Source organism: Gopherus evgoodei, chromosome 2 (genome assembly GCF_007399415.2).
Source record: "Gopherus evgoodei ecotype Sinaloan lineage chromosome 2, rGopEvg1_v1.p, whole genome shotgun sequence".
In the NCBI taxonomy this organism is placed as follows: domain Eukaryota; kingdom Metazoa; phylum Chordata; order Testudines; family Testudinidae; genus Gopherus; species Gopherus evgoodei.
Window position 1 is genome coordinate 148,940,113 of NC_044323.1, and position 13,131 is coordinate 148,953,243.

The following is a 13,131-nucleotide window of genomic DNA, read 5'->3' on the forward strand; positions in this document are numbered from 1 at the left end:
CACGCCAGGGTTATAGCCCTCCAGAGTCTTCCCATTGTCGCTAATAACGAATAAGCCCACAGCGTTGGGTTCTCCTTGGTGGCATTAAGGTGTTAAGTCCTCTCTGGTTCTGCACCCTCCTCCTTTGGGAAACGAATGCATCACCTCCCCAGAACTGTATACTCTGCCAGTCCAGAGCCTTGGGAAACCAAGCTGCAGTCCCTCACTTTACACTCAGTTGGGCTCCCTGCCAGTCCAGGAGCCAGCCATAGCAAAGTGACATGCCCAGGGGGCCATGAGAGATCTCAGTCTGAGGTTGGGTTCCCTCCCAGCGCACACCATGCTCTCATTTCCCAGCCAGGCGGCTGTCCCCTGCAGGAGGACACCAGGACTGCCAGACGTTACTGGTACCACAGGGGGCTCTGCTGAAAGGGATGAAGGCAGCTCCCCTTCCCGATTTGCAAGGTTCTGTGTGGTGAAGCTCCCTGGGGACAGGCCAGCCCTGGAAGAGCTGCTCTTGTGGAAGAGTGACGGTTTAGAGGCAGGCATAGTTTACGTGCTTAATGGTTTTACTCTAGGGAGGAAGGGTGACCTAGGGAATGGGCCACTCGACTGGGGGCCAGGACTCCTGGGTTCGGTTCCCAGCTCTGGCGTTGACTTGCTGGGTGAGCTTGGGTGAGTCGTGTCTCCGCCCCTCTTCCTCCCTCGGCAAGGGATATTGACCCTTCTTAATAGCACAGCTGGAAAGTGCGAAGCTCGCTGTGTTGTCAGGCCCAGCCGAGGGGGTTGGCTTGCAGTAGAACTGACCATTTCACTCTCCAGATGAGAGGAATGCTCTGCCAAAACCAGAGCTGGGACCTCTGCCCCCACAGGCCATGCACAGAAGTCTCAAGTCCACGAGACACTTTCTAATTCTGGAGTAACTCGTCCTCCAGTCTTGGGGCGACTCCAGCTAGACCATCGCATAGAGCATGACTACGGGCCAAGCCTGTAGCCTTTTCAGCACAGCGTAGGTACTCGCGTGGTGCGTTTTATCAAAGGCACCTGAACAGCTCCCGTCTGAGTCACAGCTGGCCACATTCGCTGGCTGGGTGCCCTCCATGGCTGTGTGCAGCCCAGTGACAGATGCTGTCGGCCACCGGATCTGTGCTGCAGAGCCAAGGAAGCCATTCTGTTTCCCAGGAAAGCTACCGGCTACCTTTTGATCACAGCCTCTATTGCCAGGGCCGAAGGAGCTCCACGTGGTTGAGGCCAGAAAGGACGATGACGATTATCCAGGCTGATCTGCACGGCACAGGCCAGTGAATGTCACCCTGCGTTTATCTCGGTACCTCCTGGCTGCACCATAGCGGATCTTTCACAGGGGTTGTCCTGTCCCTAAATACTCTAAGCACCAGAGCGTCGGTCCTGTCCCTTGGAAAGCCCCCCAGTAACCCACATTGTTACAAATGCACCAGTGGTGGGAACAGCTGTAGTAGTTACGGCCATGCTTACCGGTAACGCTTTCCCGTGGACCAGTCAGCAGCCCCCTCCCATGTACCCTGGGCTCAGCAGAGTGACAGGAAGCCACGGCAGACTAGATCTGTTGGGGGCATGCGCCTGCTGGTTTGAAATTGGCTGCATGAGGCAAAGTCAAATTGAACACCAGACACTAGCAAGTATCTCTTCAAACCCCAGATGGGGGGAGGCAGCAACGTTAGGGGGCACTGTGGGGGGAATATGGCCAATGTGCTTGAATGACAAAGAATTTGGCTTGGGTGACACTGAGAGACACGATCCGGGGAGCGGAGAGCTGCCTTGTTCTGCACTGCTGTGGCATTTTAAAAGGCTACTGTCTGCCCCGACCCCCGCACCCCCACCCCCACCCCCCGCACCCCATCAGCGTGATTGTGCTCAGGCCAGCTGTGAGTGGTAACTTCCCCGGAAACATTGCACTCTGCCGGAATCAACACCTCTTTTTGTTCTCTTCTCTCCTCTGCCCTCCACTCCCACCTTCTCCTCTCACCTGCCTGTCTCTCTTGCTTTCCTCTTCTGTACATTTCTGTCAGGTAAGCAAACCTTTCCCCGGGTTCTCTCCTCAGAGCTGGCTGGGGGACGGGAGGCAGAGGTGGCTGTGGGGCAGTGGGCCGGGTGGCGGCGCTCCCTGCATTCCACCTACTCCCCGGGCCGTAGGGCAAGCGCTGATGCTCAGGTAGCGTTCAGAGAGGGTTTCTGTCTGCGAATGAGCAACAAATGGCACCAGTTAAAAGCCGGCAGATAGAGGCAGGCGGTGTGCAATCTGTCCCCACACACCGCTCTGCCAGTGCACCTTAGTCTTGACCGGCAGCCCACCTCTTTCAGTACTAGGCTTACCACAAGCAGCTCTGCCGGTGCCCCTCACTCCCGACCCACAGCTCCTGCTACCCCAGTCCTGCCTCCCACCCCTGGCTTTGCCAGTGCCCCTCAATCCTGACCCACAGCTCCTGCTAGCCCAGTTCTGGGCTCCCCCCAGCTCTGCCAGTGTCCTCACTCCAACCCAAAGCCCCTGCTAGCCCAGTCCTGCCCCCCACCCCTGGTTCTGCCGGTGTCCCTTAATCCCAACCCACAGCCCCCTGCTACCCCAGCCCTGGGCTCCCCCCAGCCTTGCCAGTGCCCCTCAATCCCAACTCACAACCTCCTTTTATCCTAATCCTACCCCCCATCCCTGGCTCTGCCAGTGCCTTCAATCCTGACTCCATCCCCCTGCTATCTCAGCGCTGGGCTCCCCCCACAGCCCTGCTGGTGCCCCTTGATCCTGACTCTCAACCCCCGGTGTATCCAGCCCTGGGTTCCCACATCTCTGCCAATGCCTGTCATTCCAGACCTGCAGCTCCTCTGCTCTCTCAGCCAGGGCTGCAGCGTTGCTGACACGGGACAGTTGTTGGCTATTCTGAATGCAGCTTCGGACCCAAGGAGTAAGGAAAACACAGAAAGCAAAAAGGAGTGTGTGCGAAAGAGCAGGTGGCCAGGCCCAGAGGGGACAGCAGGGAAGCAGGCAGCACAACCTAGCATGCTGGAGACCCCAGGGCAGGAGGGCTGGGCAGGGCAGTGAAGACGGGACCCAGAGCACAGCGGGGGCTGCAAGTGAAGCTTCTGCAGTTTGGACCTCAGCTGGGGAGGGCCATGGATGCCAAGGCTGTGACACTCAGGGGGCTGGGAGCCCAGGCAGTGCAGGGTAGCGGTTAGAGCAGGGGTTGGCCATCATCCCTGAGTTCTAGTCCCAGTGCAGGTTTGGGGAATTACCTTAACCCCTGTGTCTCCACGTGCCCCTCTAGGAGCGCAGGCTGAACACCCTCGGCCTGCCTGGTGGGCACATGGTGAGATTGGTGGGGATAAGTGCTCTCGAGTGAAATGGGATTGTGCCTCAGTGCCACGCTGCCCAGTGGTGTGCGGCTGGGCAGCTCCCAGCCGGAGGGGCAGTAGGTGGCTGGGGGCTGGCTCTCGAAGGGCGTGATCCTGCGTGGGAAGGGTTGGGGCAGAGGAGGGATTGCTCAGCTATCAGCTCACTGGCTGTGAGATGGAGAAGCACTGAGCCTGGCTGGTGTGAGGGCAGGGGAGAAGGGTCCTGGGGACAGAGGCGAGAGTAGATCACACTGGTGCAAAAGGCGAACAGCGTGAGATCACACGGAGGCAGCTGGCTCCCTCTGCCCAGAGCCTGCATTTAGGAACCGGGGAAGGAGCTAGTGAAAGGTTCAGCTGGGCAGAGACATTCTGAGTCAGTGGGTTTCTAGCGGAGCCTGCTGGCTGGCGCTCATGGCAGATTCCAGGGGAAGAGAGCAGAGACCCCAGGGCTGCCCTACTTAGGAAGGTTTGGAGGGATTCTCTGAGTCGACATCATTGACAGCCAAGCGCTGTCCCTGGAAAGCCTGCCCCCTACTCTGCTTGTGTGTGCTCTGGCCAAACTTGGGCCTGCCTGGGGCAGCTCTGCTGAGCTGGGAAACCGAGGGCACCCTCGCGTGAAGAGAACAGCCACCAACTGGGCCGGCTGCCACGGCCGCTGTGACCTTTTCTGGGTCCCCATCTCGTATTCTGCTCGAGCCGGCGAAGGTGGGGGCTCCCTGTGCCCGCCTGGGGGAAGGGGTGGCACTCCCCTTCTGTGTTCAGACATAACCCATCAAGGTTTGGGGTTGAAGGGGCCTCTCTCCACCCCTCAAGGGCAGGCGGCAGCACGGCGGGTGCTGGCAAGGGGGGAACTGCCACTAACCCTGTCCTTTCCCTCCCCATGCAGCAGCTAAGAGCTTACTGAACAAGAAGGTCGATGTTGGCAAGGTGAGCAGCGTGCTGGGGCTGCGGGGAGATCGGTTTTAGATCCCGAGGCCGGTGGGAAATGATTCCGGTGGTGCAGGCTCCTGTCAAGCCAGTGCCATGGCGAGCTGGGGCCTGCCGCTCACAGCTTCTAACTGGCCTGGAGCCACAACTCGAATCTCTGGAGTCTCTCCCAGTCCAGGAGGGCTTTGCAAAGCTGCCCATAGACAGTTCCCCAGTTCCACTGTTTCCTACCCACATCTGGGCCTTCTCTGGAGTCCTGGATGCACACTAGGCACTTGGCTTTTCTGCTCATGTCCGCCTCAGCCTGACCACATAATACAGGGGATCCCTGCTTGCCCCATAGGGTTGGAAAGGTCTGGGGGTGTGGAGGGGAGCATGGGCCACCAGCATGGAGCGTGGGCTTTGGAAGTTCAGGCCTGCCTTTCAGGGTGCGTTTCTCCTTTGCAGCCGCAGACGAACAGCAGCAAAGGCAGCGCTGGGGTCACCAGCCCGAAAGGAACCCTCCCTCCAGCTGCACTGGTATGGCTGTCTATCTGTTCTTCTGCCCCTCCACTTTCCCAGCTGCCTGCGAGCCACCCGGCTCAGGGGGATTGAGTGGTGCCCCCTGCTCATGTTCCCCCTAAAGCCTCCTGCATTCCTGTGGCAATCCGGCCAGATGGGGAGGGCTGCATATTCCTGCTCAAACAACAGAGGGGCTTCCCGCCCCTCTGCATCACTAGCCTAGCCAATGGCAGGTGCCAGGGCTCACCCCACCCGGCTGGGCACCTGACGTGCTCCCTGCCTTTGGCCTCTGTCCCTGTGCTGCGAGTGCCAGCCCCATAGCAGACCCCGTGGAGGACCAGAGTCACAGTCGAGGAGAGCTGGCCCAGAGTGCCTGGCCTTGGTAAGTGTGTGGAGCCCAGTACCGTGCCCAGCCCCAGGGATGGTAGGACAGGCCTGGGGAGAAGGGTTCTGGGCCTCGCATGGGGAGCAAGCTGTTCCTGACCCAGGCCTCGGCCCAGGATAGCGAGTGTCCCAGGAGCTGCTCTAGCCCTCCCAGAGCTTCCCGTGGCCCAGGGGAGGAGTGGCAGGGTGAGCTGCGTTCACATCTACCCAGGTCCAGACACTTCCCTGCTCAGCGCGGGGCCTCGGCTGCCACCCCAGGGCTAATGCCAAGGGGACTGAATAGGAGGAGCAGGGGAGATGCCACCGTTGGCAATTGCTTGAGGCTAGACCGAGCCTTGAAGGCAAGACCGATGCAGTGTCCAGCAGCCTGCGCACTGTGCTGGCTCCGTAGGGCTGCCTGGAGCCCTAATCTGCAGCCAGCTGCTCCCTCTGGGGCTGGAAGTCCCGGACAGGCTGGACAGGTCACTCTGGGCACCGGGAAGCTGTAAATGAAGCAGGGAGAGGCAATGGCCTGCTGTACAGTACAATGCCCCGCTGTACAGTACAATGCCCCGGGCCAGAATCCTGGGGACAGGCCTCAGAGACTGAACAGGGCTGCAGCGAGGGGAGGAGCAAAGTCCCTTATCAGTGAATGCAACGTGCAGGCCTTTGCGTTTGCATCCCCTGGAGTGGCCTGTTTCTCCAGGACACCCTGTTGCCGGAGGATTGTCTGTGCCCCTTCTCTGTCCAGCCCTGGAATCGTTTTCATTGGTATCCCTAGCACGGATCATGTTCTAACGCATGTCCACAAACATGCCTTGAAATCCTAGTGCGGACAGGAAACACCCATCTCTTCCCAGTCACGCTTAAGGGCTAACCCTTCGTGGCACGTCTACACCTGAGTTTATAGTCACACTAGTGTAACGCTCCCAGCGGTGACGCACGAGCGTGATACCAAAAGCAGGGCAGACTGTTAAACACCAGGGCACCAACCCCCAACGGATGGTGAATTCTATGCTTAGATTTCACCAACCAGTGCAAGCTCCTTGGGCGCTATAACAGTACCCCTGGGGTACGCCGCTCTGTCCCCCCACCCAAGTGAGTGTATCTCTGTGATCGACGGACCCTTCCTTCCACCGAGGATCACCGCAATATTCAGGTTTCCCCCAGTCCCAGTTACTTGCCCCAGGTCAGTGCACCTTAGATCTCCCACCACAGATGCTTGTAGCCAATCCCAAAGACTGATTAGGTAGGAAAAGGAAACGAGAGAGTTATGTACAAGGGCAAAGCAAGCAAACGTAGGCACGCGCATGGGTTACAGTCGTAGGGTTCAGAAGGTGATATCGGCTTGTGATGGGGTTAGTCACCACTGGGGTGCCTCCTGGTGGCCACGTCTGGGGATTAGTACTTTTCAGGTCATGATCCCTTTCCGACCACACCCTCCCTCGCTCTCCTGGACTCGCCGTGTGACTCAGCCCTCCGGCCAGGTCATTAACAGTCCTACCCTTGCAGGTCTCAGAGTCCCACTGGGTCAACTGTCTGTGTGCCTGCTCAAGGGCCAGGCCCCCTGCTGCTTCCCCAGCGGCTGGTAGGGGAACCCGCCACCCCTCCACTCCTCCGGCTTCCAGACCAGGGACTCTAAGTCTAGCAACTGCCATCTACTTGATCCCAGATCCTGTTGCTATTTCCCTTTTCTGCTCCCCTTCTCCATCTTCCAGCCCCCTCCTCTGGCCTTGCCTGCCCAAACTCCAGATTACGTACTCTGCAGCCCTCTTCTGTTCTGTCTTTTTCTTCTCCTCTCATTTTATGCTGCAGCAGCCATTCTCGCATCATCAAAATCCTATATCCTCCCCCCCGAGCCCAGTATCCTTCGAAAAGCGAAGTGATTCTCTTTTACGGCTGCCCCACTTTCCCGGCGCTCTCACTGGTCCTTTCTGAGCATAGTCTTTCACCTCACGGCCTCTCGGTTCTTGAGAAAGAATCTTTTTGTGGAATCCTCCCTGGGTTACCACGACAGCTGCTCAGCTGGGTCTTTGTGCTTGTTTCGTAAATATAAATTACCATTCGGACCACAGCGAGCTGTTCGAAGAATGGAAGTACCTGTATTCAGAGCTGTCGTAGCTATTAATAAACCATTATCCTCCGGTTGGGGACATAGTTCATGGAACCGTTGTCCTTTTTCCTCTTGGGACCATAGTTCTTCCCGTTCCTTTGCAAGTTCTCTCTTCACCAAACTTTTGAAGTTCTGTTTTCTCAATCTCCTCACTTCGTAAGGCAGTTTTTGCAGCTTTATCTGCCATTTCATTGCCCAGTGTCCCGACACGCCCCGGAATCCACACTGTTACTATATATATACACACACACCCCCAATTGTGCTCTCTCCATAGTTAAGAACACTATTTCATTGAATAAGTCACTCCTGCTTTCCAAGGCTTCCTTTCTAATTGTCGTTACACCCAGTAAAAAGTCAGGTAGGATAACAGCCATAGCTGGGCATACAGCCCTTCTCCACGTCAGTGCCAGCAGTACACCCATCAATTTGGCCATCAAACGGCTGCAAAATTGGTTAGGCTCCTAGATCTCTTAATTCCAAATTCGGGGATACAAAGGCCATTTCCACTCTGCCCGTGCTGTTGTCTCTGGAACCGTCAGTAGAGCTTTAGCAAAGCTAACCCTATTTGCTATGTATAAACTCAGAAATCTTAGTTGTCCTATTTGATAGCCCTGCTCTTCCTTATGTTCTTATAATTCCAGCTCCACAAGTGGACAGCCAACCCTCCAGCTGTAGGTGGATTTCCCAGTACTAAAGATTTTAATTTCATCAGACCTTCCTTTTCACCCACCTTTTGACCCTGGGAGTTTGTGGCATCCAGTTACTTCTTCTCTACTTAATTCCCAGCAGTCCTCGTCTATTCATTTAGTACTTCTCTGTTTCCATTAACCTTTGCCCAAAAGGTGAAATCTAACAATTTCATCCTTCCATTTATAGGCATTTCTCCGGTTGTGACCTGCAGCCCGCACAACGGAATCGTGATACTCACACCACCTGTGATTCGCAGAGCTTGGGCTCAGCTCGGCTCTAATTGTTCGAGTGTTGAGTTAGAAGTGGAATTAAAGGCTCAGCATACCCCAAGCATTCCCAGCAATTCTTTGACGCAGATTCATCCTAGCTTTACATTTAATCTTGATATTACCTAGATGACCCTTCCAAGTGAGCTTGCTGTTTGTCATAACTCCTGAGGAGGGCTAGCTCAGTGGTTTGCTCATTGGCCTGCTAAATCCAAGGTTGTAAGTTCAATCCTTCAGGGGGCCACTTGGGGACCTGTGGCAAAATCAGTACTTGATCCTGGCAGGGGGCTGGACTTGATGACCTTTCCACTTCTATTTTTTCAGGGCTAGCTCAGTGATTTGAGAATTGGCCTGCTAAACCCAGGGCTGTGAGTTTAATCCTTGACGGGGCCATTTACAGAACTGGGGTAAAAAACTGTTTGGGGATTGGTCCTGCTTTGAGCAGTGGGTTGGACTAGATGACCTTCTGACCCTAATATTCTATGTCAAATGTTGAGATACCTGTATTTTTTCTATACAGATAAGCCCCTTTGTTTTCAGTTTAAACCAATTTTTACCAAAAAAAAATCCTGGGTTTTACAAAAAATATTATTCTGTGTTTTCTGAGTTTCACCCTACTTTTGTATCATTCAGATATATAAAAATAACTTGTTTTATTAGGAAACTACAATACATTGCTTGAGATCTATTGTTTTCTTAACCTCAGAGAGGCCATCGTGTTTTGAGTTCTGTTTTAGTTCTGCATTCAAACCACACTGATGAACAGAATTCAAAGCATTCATCTACTGAATACTCCCCCCACATCTTTCCATCCACCAAAACAAACCCCGATATTTACCCAGGCCAGGTCCACACTACAGCGTTAAATCGATTTAAACAGCGTTAAATCGATTTAACGCTGTACCCGTCCACACTACAAGGCACTTAAAATCGATTTTAAGGGGTCTTAAAATCGATTTCTGTACTCCAGCTAAACGAAAGGAGTAACCCTAAAATTGATATTACTAAATCAATTTAGGGTTACTGTGGACAGAAATCGAAGTTATTGGTCCCGTTCTTTTACTGAGCTACCCAGAGTGCACCGCTCCGGAAATCGATGGTAGCCTAGGACCATGGACGCACACCACCAAAGTAATGTGCCCTAGTGTGTACGCGTAAAATTGATTTTATAAAATCTGTTTTATAAAATCGATTTTATTAATTTCGATTTTACTCTGTAGTGTGGACGTGGCCCCAGAAACTTTATTAGTAGTTTTTTGCACTGATTTTTGCCTGTTTTTGTTGTTGTAATAAACACTGTAAATTCCAGGGGGAAATTAAATAAAATAAAAACTGAAAACAACAGGCCCTGTCTAGAGAGAGATGTTTTGTTCCTCCCCAGTCTTCCTCTTTGGGATGATCTTAGCTTTAGCGAGCAAGAACTTAAATCCCTGCATATCTCCCCATTCTGAAACTACATCCTCCCCGAGCATCTCATTGGTTCTCTCCACAGCTATCGGAAGCCTTCTATGTTGGACCTATATAGCACAGTCATCCCCAAATCAGATAATAACTATTCCTGCCCATATACTCCCCAGGGAATCATTAATCATAAAGTTAAACAGGGATGAGCTGATAACATCCCCAGAGGAGAGCCATTTGTTCGTTTATAAAGATTTGACAACGCTGCCCGCATCTTTACTTGTATGGTTTTATCTAGGGCGACCAGACAGCAAATGTGAAAAATTGGGACGGGGTGGTGGGTAATAGGAGCCTATATAAGAAAAAGCCCCAAAAATCGGGACTGTCCCTATAGAATCGGGACACCTGGTCACCCTAGTTCTATCACTTAAGTAGTCTCTTACCCGCTGGAACCTTCTTCTTCTTACTCCAGTCGTGGCTAGTTTCTATAGAAAGCCTTCCCTCCACAGCATGTCATACTTTCTCAGTGTCCAAGGAGACAGCTGTCAGGAACACTCTGTTCCTCCTAGGGTTTTGTATTTCTCTTTTTAATCTTACAGTATGATCAGCTGTGCATCTTCCTTTCCTGAGACCGCTCTGGACCTAGTGCGGAATTTTGGTTTTTTCCCAAACATGCGGCTAAGCTCTCATTTTTCATTCTTTCTGTAATTTTGCAGAATAGCTCGACATGCATCAGGTCTCGTGCATGTTTTGCCAGGTTTTCCTATCAGTATAACCACTGCTTGCTTTCATTCGGCCGGTAGTGTTCCTCTTCCCAGATATTATTATATCATTTAAAAGAAAACCTTATGCTGCCTTCCAGTAGGTGCTTAAGCATTGCACTACATGTGGTATCTTTATATAGGGCTGTAGGTTTACTCTTGTCTATTAGCTTTTTTGAGTTCCAGTATGCTGAAATTTTCATTCACTGTGTCATCATTGTATTACAGTTTTCTTCGGCAAACGTTCTTTTTGGTTCACAAAACTCTTTGCTTTGCTTTGTATCACTACTAGCTTTTCGGAACTCTTTGGCTAAAATGTCCACTTTTTCCTTAGTTAGAGCATTCGACTTCATCATTTACTGTAAGCCAGGTCTAATCTGTTTTTTGTTCTGTATCCCATTCATTCGTTTAACTGGTTTCTCTCTCTCTGAATCTTTGTTCATTTTCCCATAATACTTTCTCCAAATCTCTCTTTGCCTTTTTAATAGTTCTTTGTGCCACTGCTTTACGTCTTTTATAGTTCATTAAGTCCTTGCTATTCATTGTACCTTTGGCTTGTTTGTATGCTGTATTTCTTTCTTTAGCTGCTGCTTGACAACCTTTGTTCCACCAGGGAACTGAATTTTGGAGTTTGTGGCAGTTTGATAGCTTACATATAGCTAGATTGGTTGCTGCTACAGCTCCTTTTATTATATTATCATGAAATTCCTCTAGATTATAATGTACACAATTGGTACTTAGATACTCAGCACACCTACTCTTAAAGTGTTCCCAGTTTGGTTTTCTAAGCCTCCAGGTAGGAATTCCTTCCGAGTTTTCAACATTACCTTGACCTTGATATGTAATTAGCATAGGCAAGTGATCACTTCCCATTCCGTCTTCTTTATTGTTTCCCAGCTGCATTACTTTTCCATATTGCTTCTTGCAATTCCCAGATTGAAACATGAAAAAGTCCCATCCACCAAAGGTGCCGCTGGATGCCTTCTTGTTTTTGTGGATACAGACTAACACGGCTACCCCGGATATTTTCTTCCAATTCTAGATTGTCTAGTGTTTTTTTATCTGGGTTGTAAACATTTTAGATTTGTATGAAGGTGTTATAATTCTGCAGAGGGATCTCAACACTATTGTACTCAAAACATAAGTTCTGCACATCGATACCAACATAACTTAGACCTTCCTCCTCTTGTCATTTCTCTGTCACATCTGATTACATCATATCCTGAAAGCCTAAACATGAGTTTTCTCACTAACTATGTTTCTTGGACACGTATCTCATCAGGTTGGTGTTCCTTTTCAAACCCAGCTTTCTTTCATTCCCAGCCATGTGTTATTAAACTATGTGCATTCCAACAAAAAAAACAAAACATTAGAACTGGGTTGTTTTAACTGCATTATTACCTTCATTTAAAATTTCACGCACATGGTCTATCTAGAGATTGCTGATATGCGAATACTTTTCTGTCACTTTGGTTATCATTTTTAATCTTTCAGTCATCTTCTTCCCTGTTCTGTAAACTGCAATCAATCACGTTGGTCATAAACCCTATCAATTTCTCTTTGCCTGCAAGAGGTGCATCTTCATCTATTCCCCTTATATCATCTTCCCTGCCCTGAACTGCATGGTGTTGTACCAGCAGCTCGTTTTCCTCCTCCTCCAAATTCCGATGTGAATATTTTGTGTTAGCGTCTGTGTAGGATGTTTTATGGATGGTTTTAATTTTCTGTCTCTCTCTAGCCTGTTCTGCGGCCACATACCCTTCGTGTGCTGCGCTGGCTTTATAACTGCCGCATTGTAGTTGTGTTCTTCCCCTGCACTTCTCCGCATTTACCGCCCCTCGTTTTCCCCTGACAGGCAGTGAAAGGGCTGGGGTATATGGTTTAAACCCGCAGAGTTGAGTTCCTATCAGGTAGCGCTGCAGCTTTAAATGTTATTCAGACAGCTGTGGACAGTTTATGGTCTCCCCCTCTCCTGCTAATCAGCACTGGATTCTCCTCATCTCCTTTTTAATTACATCCTCAGCCGTGCCTAGTGGAACCCTGTATGTTACACCTCTTGCTTCTGTCACAGACTTAGGTAGCTGGCAAATTGCTTTTATTGCACGTAAGATTCTAGTTTTAAGAAGTTTCTCAGCCTGTTCCTTGTGTGTACGTTCTACTAAATCGCCACCTTGCCTGCTTTGAGCTCCTCCTCGATCTCTGATACAGCACATAATCCGTTCTGCTGTTGTCAAGGGATTAACATCTCCCCGCGTCAACCTAAGATGTCGATCCTATTCCTTACTTGTGTTTCCATGCCCGTCTGCTCCCTCCCCTTCAGAGACAGATCTTTCTGTTCTTCCCAATCTGAAGCTTTTCGTCATCCTTCGCTGCTTCTCCGTCTCTGCCTGGATTTCCAGCTCTGTTCAGCTGTCCCAAGCCCTAGCTCTCAGCATACCCAGCCAGCCCTCTTCTGCTCTCAGCTGGCTGGCTTTATACCAGCTCAGCCTGCCCTTCATCTTCAGTTAGCTTTTCTGGCTGTCCCCTGGGTGCTGCCTGACAGCCTGCTCTGCCCTGAGGAGGTGGACACCCCATCACAAGGCTTCTGTAATCGGCAAGCACGATTTAACCTTTAGGGCGAAACCTAGCCTGGAGATCTCTTGCCGTCTGTCTAGAAATACTTTACCCCCTGCCCCGAGTCCATGCAGCATAGAGCTAACCCCAAACAAAAGGAACTAGGTCTTATCCCCTTCCCGCCATGTGCTCTGAGCTGCAAACTCAGCCAGTGGGA

At 51.3% G+C, this 13,131-nt stretch overlaps 1 protein-coding gene across 14 annotated transcripts in view; it reads left to right on the forward strand.

The window, feature by feature from the left end:
* CAMK2B (calcium/calmodulin dependent protein kinase II beta) overlaps positions 1 to 13,131 on the forward strand; it is a 144,734-nt gene that overhangs the window by 114,350 nt on the left and 17,253 nt on the right. For 8 of the 14 annotated variants that reach the window (XM_030551852.1, XM_030551855.1, XM_030551848.1 and 5 more), the window contains 2 exons: positions 4,226 to 4,266; positions 4,714 to 4,785. In XM_030551852.1, the coding sequence (XP_030407712.1) occupies positions 4,226 to 4,266; positions 4,714 to 4,785 (113 nt within the window). The remainder of the gene's footprint in view (positions 1 to 4,225; positions 4,267 to 4,713; positions 4,786 to 13,131) is intronic. The other 6 variants (XM_030551849.1, XM_030551853.1, XM_030551859.1 and 3 more) reach the window with 3 other exon arrangements.